The sequence below is a fragment of the Salvelinus alpinus genome, chromosome 2 (genome assembly GCF_045679555.1).
Source record: "Salvelinus alpinus chromosome 2, SLU_Salpinus.1, whole genome shotgun sequence".
NCBI lineage: Eukaryota > Metazoa > Chordata > Actinopteri > Salmoniformes > Salmonidae > Salvelinus > Salvelinus alpinus.
Window position 1 is genome coordinate 69,041,350 of NC_092087.1, and position 22,837 is coordinate 69,064,186.

General features: G+C 45.1%; 1 protein-coding gene across 4 annotated transcripts in view; it reads left to right on the forward strand.

The window, feature by feature from the left end:
- Nucleotides 1–3,673: 3,673 nt before the first annotated feature.
- Nucleotides 3,674–22,837, forward strand: part of LOC139567543 (nucleolar protein dao-5-like) — a 41,618-nt gene continuing 22,454 nt past the window's right edge. For 3 of the 4 annotated variants that reach the window (XR_011673421.1, XR_011673422.1, XM_071388887.1), the window contains exons 1-3: nucleotides 3,675–4,068; nucleotides 21,447–22,198; nucleotides 22,502–22,592. Coding sequence is in view for 2 of the 4 variants with exons in the window: in XM_071388887.1 (XP_071244988.1) it covers nucleotides 21,547–22,198; nucleotides 22,502–22,592 (743 nt within the window). In the remaining 2 variants the exon portion in view is untranslated. Of the gene's footprint in view, nucleotides 4,069–21,446; nucleotides 22,199–22,501; nucleotides 22,593–22,837 lie in introns of all 4 variants that reach the window. The other variant, XM_071388888.1, reaches the window with a different exon arrangement.

A 22,837-nucleotide genomic window follows, 5' to 3' on the forward strand; every position in this document is an offset into this window, starting at 1 on the left:
CCTGGCTGGAAATACTTTGGAGAAGGAGGAGGTTTGGGGAAGGAGGAGGATGCTTTGGGCTGCATCCCGATTCTCCACCCTTCTCCCGAAGTCTGCACTTGCACGCATCAATGGATTTAAAAGCAATGGATTGGTGTAATCGTTGGCTAGAGGGAATTTCCTCTTGTTGAGTCTACGACGGGAAGTGTGCAAATGCAAAAAAAAAATGAAAAAGGGTGAAGAATCAGGACGCAGCAATACTTTGGTTTCTTCACCACTTGATTTAGATCCAAACAAAGCCGGTTAAATTGTCTGTTTTGTTCGTGTTTGATTTATATATTATTTGCATGAAACTCAACTCTAGGCCCATAGTCAAGCTTACAGTATAAAGTGTGTGACGGAAAATCCTGAGTTTACCACAGGATGTAATTACCTGAAGTTACCAGATGGGGGAATACGGGCTTTTGCACCCCTCAGACTTGGACAATAACATCCTAAAGGAGGAGAATAGACCACCTTACATCCAAGTTCTGTTTATTAGGTAGACAGAGACAATAGGGATCTAATACAACCGAAGACTAAATTATTGTATTATAGTGCAACAAATACCATAGATACATTTACACAATTCATGTAACATTCAATATGCACAAATTCGGCACAGTCCAGATATAAAAACGGCGATGGTAGATCTCCTTACATAGAAAACACGTGCCCATATCCTGGTAACACAGGAAGTTGGTGGCACCTTAATTGGGGAGAACGTGGCTCGTGGTAATGTTTGGAGCGGACTTAGTGGAATGGTATCAATCACATGTTTTTGATGCCATTCCATTTGCTCCGTTCCCGGCCGTTATTATGAGGCGTCCTCCCCTCAGCAGCCTCCACTGCTAATGTACCTTTCCTAAGCAGCCTTTGGCAGCTGATGCAGCACATCATTCCTTCCAGTCCACTAAACCTAATATCATCATCCATTATGTACTGTCCTGGCTGCCTATCCTTTAGCTGAGCTCTTGGCCCATGTCCATCTCAGTGACTCACTCTTTGTTCTTGCACTCTAATAGTCTACAGGGTGTGTCCACTGTGTATGTGCACACCACTTGATGCTGGCGATGAGTTTTTATTATTTTTCTCCACACCAAATACAAACACACACATACGAACAATGACTTACAGACGCACACAAACGATGACTACTATCTCCTCTGCCAGACCCTCGTGGTCTCGCCTCCATCCCTAGTGCCTGCATTATTGTTTGCCACTTGGCCTTAAATTGTACCAATTAGATTTTGTTTCTCAATATTTCAATAATAAATCATTTGATTTTTCCCTTGTGTTAATGATGGCGGATTGATTGATTTCCACGTTTTTAAGTATACGTTTTTTTCAAGACGAGAAGAGAATCGTCCAGCCCATTGGGCATCTCACTACACCCCCATATTGTTTTTCCATTTAACCTTTATTCATACAGGTTATTTTCATTGAAATATGCCTTTTGCACTAGAGACCTGTAATGACCTGTGGATATGCTTGTAGTTGTTACATGGTGCCCTCAATACATGATGACTACTCTGAGGTAATGGTCTACAATCTAAAGTTTCAATGGGTCGGTAAGGTTTGGTGTTTGGTGTCTGTGGCGTTGTTATTTCTATAGTATTTCGTTTGTCGTTTGATAATGTGTTCCAGTGTGTCAAAGGTGGCCTCACGTTTCCAGACTGCCGAACGACGATGACGAGAGAAGTTACTGTAGTAAAGGGGTGACGTGCTAGGCTTCCATGATATTTTCAGATGAGGTTCCCTCTAACTGTTGTCTTGGTGGACCAAATACTTCGTAACCAGGCCAGAAATGTACCACCATGACACTTTTCTTCAGCATGAGTGTACGTGTGTGTGTGTGTGTGTGTGTGTGTGTGTGTGTGTGTGTGTGTGTGTGTGTGTGTGTGTGTGTGTGTGTGTGTGTGTGTGTGTGTGTGTGTGTGTGTGTGCTGGTCTGTTTGTCTATCTGTATATCTGCCGGTCTCTCTCTCTGTCTGTTAGCCTCTCTGTATGTGTGTGGGCTTGCATGGTTGTTTGCACTGTGCCATGGGCAGCGTATGCAGCTGTACCTGGAGCTGCATACACAAAGTATGTCCGGGGTTAGTGTTGTTTTGGCAGACGGGTAAAACAACAAGACCACACTGGAAGACTGGGCCAATAAGACAAACAGGGGGATGAAAGAAACCGCTTTGGTTTAACAATTAATCCCTGTACCATTGCCACAGGCTTTCCCATAGAGACCAATACTGAGCCACACCCTTATAGGACAACATTACAGAGCATTGAGGTGGGTGGGCAGAACCAGGAAGTGACTGGATTTAGTGGTTTTACTAACAACCCAATTAAGGATCTTAGTTTGCGGGCCGAATACACACACACACACACACACACATACTATAAAAGCTGCGGCGTCAGGGAGAGGCTCTCGATTCCCCATTCTCTGCAATAGGCCCTATACGAGGCTGACAGGCTGCAGATGTAATAATTAGCAAAGCCCTGTGATTAGCTGAGACAGACAGAGGGGTTAGACAAACGGAACCGTATGAGTCACCCGCTTCCACACACACTATAATGAGGCGAGGTAAACACACACACACACATTAGGGAGCACACACAAGAAAGGCAGTTTGAATGGTGAGAATCCTTATGTCTACTAGGATGAATATGTATGAACTTTCCAATTTGTAAGTCGCTCTGGATAAGAGCGTCTGCTAAATGACTTAAATGTACAACTTTCACATCACTCTAGTCCAGAGTGAATGCATCATGTCTGTTTCCAGTCTAACCCTCTCCTCTCCTGGCACTGTGAGTTGGGACTTTTCTTTGCCCAAAGCCTCCTCTTTCATTCGTTCTTCTTTGTCGTCTTGCTGTATAACAAACTAGTTGATGTCCGATTTCTTGGCCCGATTCAGTCTCTTTCAATCTCCTTCTGTCAATCTCATAGTCTTTGTATGTTCCTCGTCTTTTCATTGATTCCTATTGTAAAGCCAGCAGCTGCAACTGAGGGAACAAAAACAAGCTGCCACTCCCAGTGTCTTCATAAGTGCCATAAACAGATGCACCTTATCGTCGCTGTCTGATGAAAACATCTCCAGAACAGAAACTTTTCAGGAAATGTATAAAATTACCATATTTTCCCATTAACGAACATACCGATTATTAAACTTCAGAAGCTATTTTGAATAAATGTCGATGGTCGTAGAGTTATGAAATGTTCAGAGCACATTGAGTTACTGCTTTGCAAAAACTGAGTAACAAGGTTTTCATCAGACAGTGACATTATGCTAATAAATAAGACATAATCCGGACTGTGAACAATGCCATTCTCAGTTGAATAAATATGCCTATTCTTCATTGATATCAAGAAACTATCAATTGCATTCAAATCGATTTTTGAACCAACTGAAACTGGAACCTTTACAGACTATTGTGTGTACATACTTATGTAGCCTAGCCTATTTGTTTGGCCTTACAGGCATCCAGTGTAGACCTGCAGTAGTTTAAATATTAGCCATGCAGCTGGATTTTGGAAGTTCATACACAGAGTATGAGTGGGGGGGGTGAGGGATGGGGCAAGGCACTCTCGCACACAGAAAATAAAAGGAGTGGCAGTGGTTTAGCATATGACATCATCCCTATTTTAAATAAACCTCAGGCCATGTTCTTCATTGGTTCCTAGCTGGAGAAATCGATTTTGGGGGGGGGCATGCTTCTCCTTCAATTTCACCCTCGCTCGACTATGTGGTAACTCCACTCATTCGATTCTTCATCTTGAGAGTGGTCTGCTTCTGTGGTCCAAAGAACGTTACTAAAGGAGGGATGCACGTCGTTTGAACAAGTCAATTGAATCTGCAGCTTCATTGTGAAGCTTGACAGTAAAGGGAGTCAGCTGCACGTTTGATTGTTTGTCCTCTAAATTTATAACGTCTGCGTCGACATATTTGGTCTGTTTTTGTCCAGCCAGCGAGGAAGTAGCCTTAAAAAGGAGTAGCCTACGACGGTCCCTGAAAGAATTTGGGGAAACGCTGCGAAGCGTGCCTCGACATTCTTACGGTGAGTGAGAATTGATACATTGTAGCACTAGCCAGCAAACGTCTTGCAAAAAGCAATTTCTTGGCTACATTGTTGCCATTTCGGCGTATTTGATAATTTTCTGCTAATTCATGCTGGCTTCGCGTTAAACAATGGCTACTACTTTATCCAAACAAAGCTCATGAAATTACACAGATCAAGCGTTCGTTGTTGAAAGCCCATGTTTTCTAACTGGATTTGATGTGATGCCTACAACGTCGGTGGAGAGTTTGGGCGGTGGTTTCCTTTCCCTAAAACAGCCTTGTCAAGGCGCATTAGGTGACTGGACACAACTGTATATATAGCCTATATGTTAATTTAATCAATTTATTGACTAACCTCGGCACCAAACTCCCCCCTATTATGCCCCAGCTCCGACTCTCATTGTTCTGAGAATGAGGGCCCCAAATGGCTACTGCAAAACCGGGGTTAATTTACCGTTAATGATTTGGGCTTCGCTAAATTCTGTGGCTCGCGGGTAAACTCTGCTATGAAACTGCGTTTTCTAATGGAGAGCAGGTGGAGCGCGAGCCCATTATCGATTGATAGCCCAATCGAAAGTGCATCCTTAACTGTTCTTTTATTTATATGTGTGTGTATGTAGTCTAAATGTCTTTGTTGGTTACATTGCTGAATCAATATCACATTATACACACCATTAACATCCAGCTGAAAATCTAATGTGCGCAAAATTGATAGAGAAGCATATAGGCCTGCGCCTGCCCATCACAATTTCCCTATCACAAGAAGATGTTGAGTTACTTTTTACACCAACAGCACGTCAGTGAAAACGGGAGTGTCTCTCTGGCGTATCTCCAAGTCTGGAGATGGCTGGCTGCTAGATTATACTGCTCACCAAGATTCACATCGCTGTCTGTTTTCATACTCACACATACACATCCAGAGATATCACCCATGACAACAGACTGGGCAGCGCTAGAGGGAGAGTTCAGAAGCATCAGATGGCTATGTCAGATCCCAGTGATACTGTCATCTGGGTTTTGGCTCCAAATACATATTACGTCATCCGTAATGGGGCACATGCATTCCACATGCCAACGAATGCTATCCCACCTGCCCCATCTCAATGTCACTGATTGGGTGTCAACAGAAGTCCATCAAATGACTGATTCTTGATCAGATTTCGAACGTCTATCGAACAGCATCAGTCTGGTCGTGTCTGCTGTTGTCATCAATTGTTCTGTTTCAGATAACAGGCCTCTTATCAGTGATCAAGTGTTTAATTTCATTCTGAAAGAAAGAGTTAATTGTGTTAAATTGTCATTTGATTTCTTAAAGGAGACATGACTGTTTTCCTTTTTGCTAATGTGGTGAATGTGATCTTGTTTGGTTTTCGGGTTTTGTTGTAGGGGTGTGTTATATATCCGTTTCAGGGTGTCGCATTGACTGAGAGGTTACGTTGCTGCAGGGGTTTGACAGTGACACCCTCTCGCCCACCCTGAGTGGGGAGTGTATGTCCTCGCTCAGCAGTGACCTCTCAGGCAACCCTCTGAGTGTGAATTATCACTGCAGGGGTGTGAAACCATCTCTCTCACTGATGCCTATGGCAGCCTGAGCTCCTAACAAGTTCACCAGATCAGGGGTGTCAAACATGCAGTCCGGGAGGGGGTCCAATCTGGCCCGCGGATGCTCTTATTATTATTATTATACTTTAAAATTACTAAAACCAAATCAAATGTCAATTATAATGGACCTACATTCAAACAGTTTCTTGAATGTGTCCAGCTCACTAATAATCACCTACATGTCAGGGTGCATTGAAAATTCCAGAAACGATAGATGGAGGACCATATTCAGCTAATTTTTTAATATAACAAATTCTGTGCGGCCTGCCAGACCTCGTTGAAGACCAAATGTGGCCCCCGGGGGGAAATGACTTTGACACCCCGGTTTAAGATAATAACACTTCCCCTGTATGGTCGCCACTTCCTCTGTCCTCATCCTAAACCTCTGCAGTGTCAGATCTAAATAGAATAGAGGTTGGTAGTCAGTGACTAGAGTCTGGTTTCAATTATGGGCTCTTTTGGCATAGAGGAACTATATCACACTACGTCAATAAGGGGGGGAAATTCAAGGGACTCTCCCAACAAATTACGGGGCGGACATAACAGAACGTTGCAATTCAAAACCAAAGTTTTCAGTGGTTTTGCAGGAAGTTGATGCGTTGGACTAGGAACCGATTCCCAGAGCTGACGAGGTAAAAATCTGCCGTTCTGCCCCTGAACAAGGCAGTTAACCCACTGTTCCTGTGCCGTCATTGAAAATAAGAATTTGTTCTTAACTGACTTGCTTAGTTAAATAAAATAAAAATTTAAAATAGCCACTAGTGAAATGCACTCGTTAAAAATAACCTCTGTGATCTCCATCTTGCTAGCCAGTATTTTTTTTAAGCGGATAAAGTAGTGATGTAGGCAGTGACGTAGTTTGCCTATGCCAAAAAATAACCTAGTCACTGCTTTTGTCTATGGTTGTGTTGACGAGACTACCCTACGTGCAGGTTTAGGATCAGTATTACCAACCCTAAAATCATCCTTATCGCTGTAGTTATTGAAAGAAAACTGACCTTAGATCAGCCTCGTAGAACTAACGTTCTTTCTACGAGAGTCATGTAACATGATTAGCACCCAACTAGTCTTGGTATGTAAATGCACTGGTGCACTTCAAATGGTTCCTCTCCTGTAGTCTGGACTCCCTTGTTAGTCAGCATGGTGCCCTTTGGGGCAGCTGCAGTTGTCTATTTTAGTTAAGACTCACAGAAATACAGGTGGTTGTCATTGCATTGTTTCCGATCGCGTGACTGGACCGCTGCTTAAATTGGATACAGCCGTAAAACTCAGGTCAGTATCTGAGTTATTTCGTTGGGTGCCTTCAACAAATTCACTTAAATAATAGTATTGGGAGTGCGGGTGTCACAAAAGTGTGCTGTTGACTGAAATGGCTTTCCACTTGTATGGTTGCTAATGCGCCCTTATTTGCTCTGGTTATTGTTGGGGCCATGTGAAAGCATCAATGCAACATCTGCTGAGATATTACGCAATGCATGTCAAGGTCACTGGGCTCAAATCCATTTTCTTTGCCCTGCAGTGAGCAGATGATATAATACCTAATTACATACACCCTGACGGGACTAGCTATTATCTACCCTATCAACTGCCATAAAATCCCTCAATTTGCTGTATTACATATGGCACACATCTGCTGTGAAATACAATTACAGTAGGTTTCATCATGCATTCTCTCACTGGTTTCTATGGTGTCTCAGTAAGTCGGACCCAAAAATAGGGAGTAGGGTGCTATTTGGGACGCAGACACGGTCTCCAGTCTGGAAGGGTTGCTGCCGGCTGTCCCGTGGGAAGCTGTGGTTGGTTGTGCTGCTGTAGCGCTTGCCACTGTGGTGGTCTGTGCCTTGGCATTCAGCGTTCTCTTTATTAGCCACGAAGCAATGGACACACACTGCTTTTAGACTCTGTGGCTGCCTGGCATTGTGAAATGTGGCTCTGTGCTCTGCTATGAGCCAAAGTGTTCAGCACATTCAGGAATCTGGTTTGGTCAGATCCTGTGTGTTCTGGTCTGACCTTTCTGCTCAAAGAACTATTAAGTCCACTTATTTAATATTTTTCCTATGAGGCTTCATTCAAATCTATTCGCACTGTATCCCTCCCGATAGGCTTTAGCCATATCTGGTTTGTTTTAATGGGGTGCTTTGGGACAAGGTTTGATTTGTGGTTACGCGTTGACCCCCAGGTTTGAGGTGTGTGTATGACGGCCCTTGCTGTCATTGTGTTGTGTGTTGTGGCTGGTTACACACATCCTGTTTTGCTCTGGTCTGCCTCTCGACCCATGAGTAACCTAGGTCTGTGTGTTCAGTAATAGAGTCATGGTGTGTGTGCCCCCAAGTGCCTGGCAGCCAGGCAGGCGCGATGGGATCAGTCCATCTGGCCTGGGCTCACCCTGGCTGCTCATAGCCCTGGTAACTGATCTGGCCCTTAGGCGGCAGCACCACAGAGCACAGCTACTTTCCACTATTGACTTTCTTCCCGATCCCCAGAGAGGAGCGGCCCTGTAGCCGTCCCACTATCAGCCTCACCCTCCCCATCCCTCCAAAGCCTGGTGTCCCTGGTCTGTCATGGCTTTATCTCAATTAGTCTTTCAGTGATTCCCTGCAACCTATCCCCTTGTCTCCTTCGCAAACCCATCAGACCTTCTCCAATGGGGGTTGAGAAGATGTGCAGAATCAAGGACTTATGAATTTAGAGCCCTGTTGTCCCAGGTCTGGTTGTTCTTGTGGGATTTTGGCCAAAACCAAGCGTGCCAGCTGCTACCCCTGTCCCCCTGCCCTGGCTAAACTAATCCATACACCCCTCTATGCCCCAGGACAAAGGGGGCTCAGTGGGCACAGGGGCAGACAATGGGGCCCTGTCTGTTACCTTTTAATCCTCAGATTACTCACTGACAACCAGCACACACACCTCCCCTCTGCCATCTCCCACCCTGCGAGAACATTCAGTCCCATTCGCGCCTTGTCCTGACGAGACCCCCAGACCAAACCTGGCTCAGTGCTGCTTTGAACCTGGTCCAGTTTAACCAGATTGTGCTAGCCTCGAGTCTATTTCCTTCTTATTCCCCCCAGGCTAAATGACTAGGTTACCCCATTGTCTTATGATTTCCCTTAACACTACCTTGTTAGGCTATCCCATCTGACTTCCCCCAAGGCTAATTGGCTACACTAACTATCCACTTAGCCTGTAGCGTGACTCGCCACAGTCTTATCCTCCTCATCCCGTTATCGAGTGCTTTAAAGTCACTTAGCACATCTCCATGCACCCCTATGGAATTAATTAACATTAACGTGTGGTTTAAGTACACAGTCCAGCTAATGAATTGTTTAGCATGGCTAAGCCAATGCTTTGTGTCCATCCTATATGTCAGGGACAGCAGCTCTAATCCTGGAGGGCTGCAGCGCTTGCAGGACACATATACTTCAGCCAAGCAATCAACTAATTATGGTCTTTCATTAGACCAGGATAGGGTTTATTCATAGGAGCTGGACTGGAACAGGAGCATGCACACACTGCAGTCCTCCATGACTTGGAGATGTCCACTACTGATCCATAGAATAGCTTAGAAGCATCTTTGTTCTCTCCGTATATCTGTGGTCTACCCAAGTTGGCAAAGGGGCCTTGTGCCCCGGTGTCTCCAACGGGGTCTGCCCCAGCCTCATCAGTCATCCAGGAAGTGGGACTGTGCAGACACATCATACAGGTCTTTGTCTAGAGTTAACAAGCTTTGTGGTGCGCCAACTATACATGGGGCGGGGCTTCCAGAAGACCCCTAGTGCAGAGGACACCCAGTAAGGGGTGGGGTGATGCAAGAAAGGGGCGCTTGGTGGGGTAGAGCTCCGCTACCCGACCTGAGCTCGACGGACCCCGACATTATACATCGGGTTAGGGCCTGTTTATTCATCAGTAACTAGGGTATGGGCAGGGTGTCACTAAATTGACCTCTAACATTTTGAAGCTGAGCCAGTTGCTTGTGCTCTGCTGCGCAGTACAGTCATATCTGACTAGGATCATAACGATGTTCCTTGCGTTTTGTCGGAGTTTACAGCTAACTGCTCTCATGTCTCTTCATTGAGCAGAGCAGCCCAAGTGGAGCCCTTGCTATGGTTACTCACTGACTCGGAGTGCAGGGAGCTTGTGTCAGATGGAGAGTAGCAGCTAAAGGGTTTACTAATGGAGGAAGTCATTTCTGATTTTGGGCCGGGCCTTAAACTTGGCAGAAACAATAGGGCCTGAATGTCTTGGGCATGTTTGGGGGGCTTAAAATACATGCCCGTGCAGGGCTCCAGTAGGGGGTCCCATGTTTTGGATTGTACCCTAAGACATTTAATGCTGGCTGGCTTGGGGAACCTGTGTGTTTTGTTTTTGATTAGCCATAGAGGGATTTGATAGGTCATTTTTGAGATTTGATTTGTCATTGACATGGGTTTTAAGCTTCAATTCTGTCTCCAACTGAAATGAGCACTACCTCTTCAGTGTACTGCCACTGCCAGATGAGATGACATGGGCTTCAGTTAGTAGCGATGGCTTTTCAGGTCGGCATGAGCTCATATTCCCACTGAGTAATTCCATTCCACTCTGAGTCCATTGTGCCAGTGGATCTGGTTAAATGGAAGGGTAAAGGTCAGTAAGCTATCCTCCATGGGAGAGTTTCTCCTGTTGAGATGCCTCATAGGAGATCAGCACCCTGCCCTCACCCTCAGGTCACTGTGAAGAGCCTGCCAACATAGGGTGTGCATGGGAAGGTAGCGGTGCATAGCTTCATTGGGAGAGCCCACAGTAGTGTGTGTGCGTTGTCCAACATGGCCTGTTTTTGTTACGGAGTGGCTGCGGATCTGGCTTTTTCAGGATCTTCAGTCTACAGCACTAAAAGATTCTGTGCATGTATATATTCTCTACGCTTGGAGAAGAGGCTACTCGGGCGACGCATATGTAACAATTGCTTAACGCTATGGGCTACTGTATGTTTAAGCTTAAACTCTATTGGACCAGTTAGGTTCACTACTGGAGCAGTAGTGAGAAATGAAAACCACACAACTGAATAATTTAGGAAAAGAATGCCGGCTTGTATTTTGTAGATAGAAACACTTACAATTTTTTTTTATCACTGAGTAAATATTGATATGTGAAATTTGTACAATGAGCTCAATATCAATGAAATGCATCAACTTTACAACACACTTAGATATCGGCCATATATTCTGCCTATAGTTTACTAGGGTGCACCCAACTCTGAGGGTGTCTCTAATTTCAAAGTTTGAAATGGCAATACAATAAACATGAATCCACATAAAACACAAACCAATTCACAAATATTGACATAAACCACTATGAGATGGAATCAAATGTGAGTGACTGTGCTGATCAATTAACACTGTAAGGCGTTTAAGTGTAGCATGTGCTTATAACAATTCCACTGCAATGTATGATGCAATGATGTCTTGCAAGAAAGATCCTACCACACCTTAGTATGGCAGTGTAAATTCACTGTTCTCCAAGGAAAATAAATCTTCACATGCAAATCTTCTTGTTGTCCTGGGTTCGGGCTGCTCGCCATCGTTGGTGGAACTGAATCCATACTCAGAAAACCTGACCTGTTTTACAAACAGGATCACACTAATATATATATATCTATCATGAGTACCTTCTCATATAACCATTAATATAGTGCTTAGCTTCATTCTCTTACAGGAATAAGAAGATAAAACTTACTCAAAATGCTTTACACTTTAACTACAGCACCAGACTCATGTGGACTGAACAATAGACTAACTAGCCCGGGCAAATGGAAAGTACTAGTGCTTACACCTACATGTAATTTCTTATAAAGTCATCTAAAACATAAGTGTACCAAAATGGATATTGATACTAGTTAATCACTTATGAAAGTATGAAAACTAAAATAGTTCGCCATGTATGATCACTAACGTTTGCTATTTCAATTGATCGATAACTGAGCTAGCCTAACACGGAACACAAACCGGCTGCGCGCGTGTGCCATCGTGCATACATTTATTTTGTCCCCCCACACCAAACGCGATCATGACACACAGGTTAAAATATCAAAACAAACTCTGGACCAATTATATTAATTTGGGGACAGGTTCGAAAAGCATTAAACATTTATGGCAATTTAGCTAGCTAGCTTGCGCTTGCTAGCTAATTTGTCCTATTTAGCTAGCTTGCTGTTGCTAGCTAATTTGTCCTGGGATATAAACATTGAGTTATTTTACCTGAAATGCACAAGGTCCTCTACTCCGCCGATTAATCCACGGTCAACCGAATTGTTTCTAGTCATCTCTCCTCCTTCCAGGCTTTTTCTTCTCTTGACTTTATATTGCGATTGGCAACTTTCATAAATTACGTGCATTACCGCCACTGACCTATTTCGTCTTTCACTCACCCATGTGGGTATAACCAATGAGGAGATGGCATGTGGATACCTGCTTCTATAAACCAATGAGGAGATGGGGGAGGCAGGACTTGCAGCGCAACCTGCATCAGAAATAGAACTGACTTCTATTTTAGCCCTGGGCAACGCAGATGCTCGTTGGTGCAATAATTGAATAATATAGAATATATTTTGCAACACTCGTGCACTCGTGCACGCGACGCGAGCGGTGTAGTCAGCCTATGAATGTTAGCGGCTTGTGCGTATGCTTGGTTCAGTATGAACACGCACAAAATGCTATCAATAGCTTAACTAGCCTAATCGCTAGCAGCTCGTTTTTCTTATGAAAACTCACCAAATCCTGGCGTCAATCTTTCCCTCAATCCCTTCACAGCACGTTTGTATAGATGAGGGAGTGTTAATACCCAGTTCTCTCTTTAGTTCAGTTTTATTGAAATTGTTGAAGTTGTAACTTTTTTTCTTCCATGGAATGGCTGTAGCTCTTCACGTTCCGGTCTAGCTTTTTTTTCTTCTTTTTTTTGCATGTTGGCGCCAACTGGTGTATTAACGTGTGGTTCGGAGAGGGACTAAGATAATATTGAGTTTTGATTGGCTCAAATTAACTGCTCGTCATGCAGCTTCTGACAGCTGATTTGTAATGGCTGTCAACTTAAACATATCAATAGCAATATAGTATAATATGATTGGTTACTGGAATCTCACTAGTAACGTTAAGTATTATTCAACATTAGTTGGCCTGCGTTACACATAGTCATTGGGCAAATGGCCATGGTGCTCGTTTAATAAAGTTGGATCGATGTCTGCATGATCATATAATCAGTGTTGACCATAACCAAATATAATGGCATATTAGTTTAAAATGACTGTCAACAGCGCGTGCCACTAAGCAAAATACGCAGGTAGGTTATGCTACAGTTTAACACCATCTGCTCTAAAAATTGTTAGCTCCATCATTCTAAACAACACTGTAGGCTACTTCTAAACAACACTGTATAACTGAAGAAAATCTGAATGCATATCCCCCATTAAACTGATTGAGATCAAATGGTTACTATATAGAATCATTCTGCAATGGACGTTTCACAGGTAAAACTTGAAGAATTATCATGTTGAATGCGTGGTGTTTTTGTCTGACAGTAGTTTTATGCTATTATATTTGGTTATGTAGAATACTGTGATCTTGCAGACACTGATTCAGCTTTGATCTAACTTTAATAAACGAGCACCATTCCACTGAGTAGCTTGTTCTCTGCACCTAAAGAGAATATACACGTATGCAGAAGCTCTGGATCTTTGAGAGCAGCAGACTAAAGATCCTGAAAAAGTCGGCTCGGCAACCATCGCCTTTTTGTTATCAGACGCCAGCAGGGACAGTGAAGGAAATGCTAGTGCCTCTCCCTCCCTCACTGTGTCCCAGAATGAATTCTTTGGAGTAGAGCTGTGTTTTGTTTGTGGTTTCCTGCCTCTTTTGCAGTGTGTGGAGGAAGGCGGCAGTTGTGGTTAGAGTGCGTTGGGATGTGAACAACCCGCCCCCCCAGTTGGGTCTGCCGAGGACATCACTCACTCACACGCTTTGGCACTTGCGACCCCTACCCTTATTAAACCCTGCCTACTAGCCTATATAGAGCCCACTGCAGCCTCCATATAGGATCTTATCATAATCTCATGCTGCACTTGACACAACCAAAGCCTCCTTGAAGGTAACATTGCTCACTGTTGCCCCTAGTGGCCGGTTTCCACGTCATCTCCTGACGTCCTCAGACATGGATGGATGTCGAATACCGACTTGCATCACTAGTGACCTGCCTGGTTTGCTTTTGTTGATTCGCTGTATTTTCAAAATTGAGAGCAGGGACTCCCATGTCTATGACAACAGCATCTTTCATTTAGTTGAGAAGGACTGAGACAGCCATGCAACTGGGTTGAGAACAGAGCTGGGCTCATATGCTCAGCAGAGCCTCTCCTGTCATTACGCTGTGAGTAATGACTGTCTTGTGTTGGTGGATTTCATCAGGAGATTGGATCTCTCTGCGTGCCATGTTTTCTGAGTGTTCTGTGGTGATGCAGCAGAACTCTGCAACACTGCCTTATATGGGCAGAAGAAGCAACAGTCTTACGCTCTCTCCACACCCCACACACACTTCACCCCATCCTTCGCCCTTCCACCACCAATCCTAAGAGTTCATTCAACTTCCCCTTCTTACTAAATATATTGGCTCCCTCTTTGGACAGGCTGGCAGTCTAGATAGGCCAGTTCTGGCTTTCCCTGCTCAACTATTTTTTTTTTCCCCCCTCGGTGGATAGGAAGTATTTAGGAGGCTGTGTTCTCATGCTGTTGGTAGGTTAATGACTTGGGTCATTCATTAGGCACTCAACGGAAGAAAATGGACTGACAAGGGGAAGGATTACCTGAACCAGCATTTCTTATTGGTCAAGTTTTTGTTTTCCATTGCAAAATGCTTTGCTACGATTTTCCCTAATGAAGATGACCCTGGTGTGTGTATCTGCTTTGGTCAAAATGCGTTGTAACTTCTGGTGAACTTGGTCAGTTGTTGACTTTGACTAGTGACTGCCCCTTTCCTGTCTGCAGGGAACTGGTCCAATAATGAAGTTCTATGTAGGAAACCCCCTTCCCTAATAAACCCCTCCTTCTCCGATACTCTTTTCTCCTACAAAACTCCTGTCTTTCTAAAGCCTCTCCACTCTCTCCCTTATTCACCCTCCTTTCCTGTCATACCCCTTTATACACACACACACACACACACACACACACTGAATGAAGCCTGTGTTTCCTTTGGCTAGAGCCCCAGTACTTCGGAGGCCTCCACATAGCAAGGCCTCACTCAGTCAGACAGCAGTCCATTAATGAATAACCAGAGACTGAGGCCCCTGTTTGTCGAACACCCATGGTGCTATACAGCTCAGTTACACCATAGTCTCTACCATCCAGGCCCAGTTTAGCTAGCAGACGCTGTGTTAAATGCTCAATTGGGTTGTCTCTGTCAGGCACAGGGGCAGTCAGGGAAGGTTGGTCACAGACACAGGGTTTGCTTTGGCAGTGCAGTCTAAAATGGAGGTCTATTGTTCACAGTCTTGTAGTCAAAGATGATGCAAGTACTCTGTACAGCACAGTGGAATCAGAAGAATGCTTAATCTGACCGTCCCCTGTGCTCTCTCACACAGTTTATATACTGAACAAAAATATAAATGCAAAAATGTCAAAGATTTGACTAAGTCACAGTTCATATAAGGAAGTAATTCAATTTAAATGAATAATTTAGGCCCTAATCTATGGATTTCACAGGACTGGGAATACAGATATGCATCTGTTGGTCTCAGATAAAGTAGTGGTGTGAATCAGAAAACCAGTTGGTATCTGGTGTCACCACCATTTGCCTCATGCAGTGTGACACCTCTCCTTCGCATAGTTGATCAGGCTGTTGATTGTGGAATGTTGTCCCATTCCCCTTCAATGGCTGTGCCAAGTTGCTGGATATCGGCGGGAACTGGAATATACTGTTGATCCAAAGCATCCCAAACAAAACTCTGGTAACACCTGTGGTGGACATTCCTGCATTCAACATGCCAATTGCACACTCCCTAAAAACTGGAGACATCTGTGGCGTTGTGTAACACAACTGCACATTTTAGGGGCTTTTTATCACCCCCAGTACAAGGTGCACCTGTGTAATGATCATGCTGTTTAATCAGCCTCTTTATATGCCACACCTGTCAGGTGGATGGATAATCTTGGCAAAGGAGAAATGCTCACTAACAGGGATGTAAACAAATTTGTGCTCAAAATTTTAGAGAAATAAGCTTCTTGTGCATATGGAAAATGTCTGGGTTCTTTTATTTCAGCTCATGAAACATGGGACCAACTATTCAGTGTATATATTCGTACACACCCTTCCTGTGACAGCTGTTTATAGGCTGCTACCCTGAGGAGCCTGACGGCAGAGCTGGAATGTGGACGGGGTGGCTCGGCTCACCGACAGACGCCCTGGCCCGAGCTCTCCCCAGGCATTCCAGCACATGTGCACACGACACTGGGCCTCAACCTCAAACCTTTAGGGCAGATTTATCATTGAAACACCCCTCATATTTCCCCTCCGCACTCTCCCCGTTCACCTCCCTCTGTGAGCTAGCAGAGAGAATAATCTATTTTTCACCTGTGGTTAAGACTGTTATGACACTAAGCTGACATCAGTAACACCCCCAGCATCCATCCCAACCCTTGCTCTTTTTCTCTTTCGTTCTCCCTGTAGTCCGACTGCATTTCCAACCCACTCTCAACACCGCTAAATCCCCCTCTGTTTGTATTAAAGGAGTATTATAAGTGACCCATTTTGCTGTGCGGCTAAAACATGGCTGGCACTGTAGGATGATTGCAGACAGCTGTAATTAAACTGCAAGAAAAAAAGAGAGGGGGCGAGAGAGCGAGAGGGGGGGGGTGAGTTAGAAGATGCAACGCAGCAAAGATGAGACAGAGACAGGGGCAGCGAGTTTCTTCCGTCTAGACAGCCCACCCCACAGGCTTACGATGGCAGCGTTAACCACACACCCAGAGAATAACAGAGAACTTGCAGAGTTTGTTTTCCTGGACACTAGTTATTATCCAGTCACTGTTGTCAGACTGCAGCCCGGGAGCAATTTCCAACCGGCTTATGAATTTGCATACTTCCAACACATGGTAATTGTTGCCAGGGGCATTGAGCTAATTGTGATATTAGCTGCAGCGCTCGCTGGAAAGTAAGCATGCTGTGTCCTGAATATGGTATTAGCCTTTTTTTTTTTACTGGTATTTGTTATGCAAATGAATGGAGGGGAGCACAATGGCTCATTATTTCATAAAAATGCATGACGTCTTTCATATCTATCAACCGTGCAGTTTATTCTATCGTTTTTTTGGTGGGCGTTCCCCTTTTAATCATTCCAATTGCAAGTCTATGCTAAGACTTGGCCAGGGATATGGAAAGCAGCTCAGAAATTCCCAGAGAATTTGTCACGAGGACATTTTGGTGATGAGGGGTTTTAAGAAAGATGCCGTGCAATAGTTTCAAATAGGACAAACTACAGCTAGCTTCTCTGACGCAGAGGAGTCTCTAACACCCTCACTAATCGCCTTGCTACAGTTCAACAAAGCCCTTGATATGCATGTGTAGGGTTTTAGTGACGCCATCATGCCACCTACCACTACCCAGAGGTCGGCTCAGTTCATGGTAAGGAATGCGATACAGGCTGCACTTTGGTAAGCCCCTGGCATTAGTGGTTAAGTCAGCAGCCACTGGCATTTGCTGGACCCGCGATGGGCACAAGTAAAGCCAGGCCAGTGCCCATTCTGCCCAAGGCCAAAACATCCCCCTTTTATCCTGCTGCTGTCCACCGAACGCGGATACAGCGACGTTGCGTTAAATCCGACTCCTGCCCGGCCCACTGGCGCTGCCCGCTGGATTTACTTAGCTGGCAGTCGTCCCTCTCTGACGTCCCTCATCCCGCTATCTCCCTAATGCATCGTTACATCGCTACATTGGTGTCAGAGCCCATCCAAATGCGGTAGCCGCATTGTTTGAAACACTGAGTATTGAGTTGAACTTGTGATATTGTGAAGAGATGACAAATTAGTAAATTAAGTTTAGCCATGTTTCCTCCCCAAATTAGATTGATGATAATGCTCAATGTACTAGGTCCTGGTGAAACTCTACTGGCCTCTAACTCATGGACAATAATCCAAACTTGATTCAGCCAAGTCATTGATAACAAATTCTGTTTCACAAAAACCTCTTGAGCATCAAGAGTTGAAGTATGCTATAATATATATATATATATATATATATAGCATTGAATAATGTAGAGATCTGTAAGAATAGCTAGCAGCTCTGGTGTAGGCCTGCTCAGTTGACTGAAGGCTGCAAACTTGGCCCCTCTCCTCATGGTGCCTTTATCCTCCCTGGCCCCTCTCTTGCTCTGTGCTGGAGATATGTAACAGAGGAGAAAAGGGAGGTGGCGGCGAACAGCCTTTCTGCCTGCAGTTAGAGCCAGAAGGACGAGGAGAGGAAAAGCACTGAAGGCTTTTTGTTTGTCCTCTCTGGTTGAAGTAGGGGTCAGACCATTGGTTTGGAGGGAGAGATTGAGGGGTGCATGTGTTTCGGGGGAGGGGTGTTGGTATTAGTTCTATTGGCCGTCTGCTATCAAACTGGCCCAGCGAGTTCCACAGGATCCCCGCAAGTGATCTGTTTGTTAATTTTCCTTTTAGTCCAGTCATTTGCCAATTGACCGGACTAAAAGGCTGTTAGGCCTCATGTGTCACTCAAACAGGCCAAGGCCAAACGGTATTGAAGGAAAGAAATTCCTCTGTAAACATAAAAATGTGTGAATAAGTAGCAAACTGAGGTTTGTGTGGAGAGTTGGGGACAAGGTGTTCCACTCTATGGTATGTGTCAATGTTAATACAGTTGAAGTCGGAAGTTTACATATACCTTAGCCAAATACATTTAAACTCAGTTTTTCACAATTCCTGACATTTAATCCTAGTAAAAAGTCCCTGTCTTAGATCAGTTTATTTTTAAGAATGTGAAATGTCAGAATAATAGTAGAGAGAATGAATTATTTCAGCTTTTATTTCTTTCATCACATTCCCAGTGGGTCAGAAGTTTACATACACTCAATTGGTATTTGGTAGCATTGCCTTTAAATTGTTTAACTTGGGTCAAATGTTTCAGGTAGCCTTCCACAAGCTTCCCACAATAAGTTGGGTGAATTTTGGCCCATTCCTCCTGACAGAGCTGGTGTAACTGAGTCAGGTTTGTAAGCTTCCTTGCTCGCACACGCTTTTTCAGTTCTGCCCACAAAATTTCTATAGGATTGAGGTCAGGTCTTTGTGATGGCCACTCCAATACCTTGACTTTGTTGTCCTTAAGCCAATTTGCCACAACTTTGGAAGTATGCTTGGGGTCATTGTCCGTTTGGAAGACCCATTTGGACCAAGCTTTAACTTCCTGACTGATGTCTTGAGATGTTGCTTCAATATATCCACATAATTTTCCTCCCTCATAATGCCACCTATTTTGTGAAGTGCACCAGTCTCTCCTGCAGCAAAGCACCCCCACAACATGAAGCTGCCACCCCCGTGCTTCACGGTTGGGATTGTGGTGTTCGGCTTGCGAGCATCCCCCTTTTTCCTCCAAACATAACGATGGTCATTATGGCCAAACAGCTCTATTTTTGTTTCATCAGACCAGAGGACATTTCTCCAAAAAGTACGATCTTTGTCGCCATGTGCAGTTGCAGACTGTAGTCTGGCTTTTTTATGGTGGTTTTGGAGCAGTGACTTATTCCTTGCTGAGCGGCCTTTCAGGTTATATCGATATAGGACTCGTTTTACTGTGGATATAGATACTTTCGTACCTGTTTCCTCCAGCATCTTCACAAGGTCCTTTGCTGTTGTTCTGGGATTGATTTGCACTTTTTGCACCACAGTACGTTCATCTCTAGGAGACAGAACACGTCTCCTTCCTGAGCGGTATGACGGCTGCGTGGTCCCATGGTGTGTATACTTGCGTACTATTGTTTGTACAGATGAACGTGGTACCTTCAGGTGTTCGGAAATTGCTCCCAAGGATGAACCAGACTTGTGGAGGTCTACAATTTATTTTCTGAGGTCTTGGCTGATTTCTTTTGAAACGGGAAACCATGATGTCAAGCAAAGAGGCACTGAGTTTGAAGGTAGGCCTTGAAATACATCCACAGGTACACCTCCAGTTGACTCAAATGATGTCAATGATGTCAATTAGCCTATCAGAAGCTTCTAAAGCAATGACATAATTTTCTGGTATTTTCCAAGCTGTTTAAAGGCAGTCAACTTAGTGTATGTAAACTTCTGACCCACTGGAATTGTGATACAGTGAATTGTAAGTGAAATAATCTCTGTGATGATTTGTCCTAACCGACTTGCCAAAACTATAGTTTGTTAACAAGAAATTTGTGGAGTGGTTGAAAATGAGTTTTAATGACGCCAACCTAAGTGTATGTTAACTTCCGACTTCAACTGTAAGTAACTGAATAGAGTTGCTGCTTGGCCTCTATAGGTTTCTCCATCTGCTCCACTGAAGTTTCAGTCAAAAACTATTAATGATGACATCAGTCAGATGGCTTCTGCGTAAATGTTACTGCTCTCCCAGTCCCTTCCTCTTCCATTCCTCTCTCCCTTCCCCCTCTTGCTCTCCCTTCCTTTTCTTCCGTTGCTCCCTTAACTTACCCTCTCTTTGTTACGCTCTCCCTCTTTTCTTCTTCCCCTCCTTCCTTTTCCATCTCTTGCACCCCCCCCCCCTCTCACTCTTGCTCTCTTCTGCGTGTGCTCCTCTCTCGCGCTCTCTTCCTCCTCTCTTGCCAAGCCTGTTTGTTGAGCTCCAAACACAGATTTCTGCCCAGACCATCTGTTGACTGAACATATCTTAGAGCGTATCGGGGGGGAGAGTAGTGGAAAGAGGAACAAGTGGCTAAGAAAAAAAGGAGTGAGGGAATGGGGGGGATACTGGAGAAAAATGAACTATTGTTGTTGGTGCTGGGGTAGAAGGGCAGTTGGACAGGGGGAGCTTGGAGGAGTGGGTGGGAGGGCTGGTGGTGGAAAGTAGAGTATATGAGAAAAAGCAGCAATGGGGAGAGGAGGCCACGTTGCTTGGGAAAGCAGCCTGCCAGGGTTCGAGGTGCTCCAGCAAGGCTAATGAGCTCCAGATCCTGCTCATCCCCCCCAAATGTCCATCCACGCTCTACATTTGTTTCACACAGTGTTGTCCATTGAGGCCTCCCAGAACCAGCGTTTGACTTTTCTTGGTAATCGCTGGCTGTCATTGTGGTCAGTATCTGGGCAGCAGAATCACAAACAAATGGGACATGTGGTCCTGGTTTTCCTGTCTCCGTCTCGGTCTGTCAATTGCAAGGCCTTACGGTCTCTCCCTCCCTCACTCTCGATATATGCTGGAGGACATTTTGTTATCTCTTATTGCATGTCAAACTTTTAATAGTACTCTGACAGTTTTAATCATGCTTTGTTCTTAGTCTCTGTGATGCTCACATTGTATTACTATCAGACAGTGTGAGTGACTGTGCAATTTAGAAACAAATCTTCATGTTGGCTTCCCTGGCTGCTCTCCTGTTTTTCCAGTAGTTTCAAATTCCTCGGTGAGACCATGTGCCTCATGGTATATCCGTTGGTTCTAATGTTTTTAAAATGCTACTTGTCTACGACTGCATGGTTTCATGTGTGGCTATTCTGATAATATACTTGAGTTCTGCTACCAGTATTTGTAGTTCTATGATAAACAAACATGAAATGTCAACATTTCGGAATCTCTCTTCTCCCCATTCAGATCTGTGAGGTTGTTGACAGGACGTTGGTTCCACTCCGGTTTCAGTGTGTTTGTGAGCCGCTGGATCCGGTGAGTGAGACCGTTGCCGGGCCTACAAGGGATGAAACCGGATGGGGTTGCCATGGAGCCCACAGAAGCTGTAGGAGCCGAGCCCTCGGCCCAGGGGATGGCCACTGACGAGATGCCCGCCCAGCCAGCCCCTTCAACTTCCCCGTCCCGTCCATCACAGCCCGAAGACACCCAAAACACCACAGCGCAGCCTGAAAGCCATACAGCACCCCCTGCGTCCAAGGAGCCCAATGGCAAGGTAGCAGCTGATCCCAAACCCAAGGCTAAGACCGTGGGCTTGGCTAAACCACGGCCAGGCACAGCTGGCACCAAGGCCACAACGGGTCCGGCATCAGGACCCTGCACTTCTCGTCCGGGCACGGCCCCAAGTCACATGGCCAATGGAATAAAGTCCTCAGCCAGTGACCTGGCCAAGAAAGCAGCTTTGGACAAAAAGAAGACCACAGCCGGAGCACCAGCGTCAGCTGCAGCCACGAAGAGGTCCGTGGGGCCGGCCGCCGCTTCCACTGTCAGGACCCAAACTAAGGTGGCTGACAGGAAGGCTGTCGGAGTCCCCAGGTCCACCTCTGCTACCAGGCCAACCAACGCTACATGGACTGCGGCGATGGGTCCTGGCAGTCCAACGAGGAGACCTCCTGCTGCTGGTCCCATTAATGGGGCCGGGGCCAGACCCAAAACCACAGGTGAGGACTATGCACACACAAACATACTGCCGAGTATTTAGTCTTGTTAATCATGTTTTGGTTAGACAGCTTTTTGTTTTCCTTTGTCCCGTGTTGAGTCTAGTTAGTTACTGTCCTATGTATTTTAGAGCTCACACAAACCCACCTGTGCTTGGCTGCAGACACATTTGCTCTCAACTCCTACTACACCAATCCTTCATCCCAGTCCTCTGTCCTCACTCCCACCCCTCATCTTCATTCCACCTTTTTCCTCCCCCATCTCTCTCTTCATGCACTTTCTCATTCGCTCTCCCTCTCCTCTAGCTTCCAGACTTGCAGCCTCAGCTGCCCCCAAGCCTTCCAGCACTTCAGCCACGGCCAAACCCGATAGGACGACGGTTTCCAAGACAACCAGGTAAGGCAGCCTATCCCGTGACTGCACCACCACCGGGAATGCAAAGTGATTTACGGGCCAGTGACATTTGTGAACAGCACCGGGCATGCAAAGTGATTTACCGGGCAGTGACATTTGTGGCTGGCAGATGCTCATTTGAATGAACTCGAGGGGGGAAAACCCAGGCACTGTTTATAGTTTAAAAAACCTCTCCCCTCACATACACAACACATAATGCAATCCCCCAAGATCTGAGGAGCCGCTTC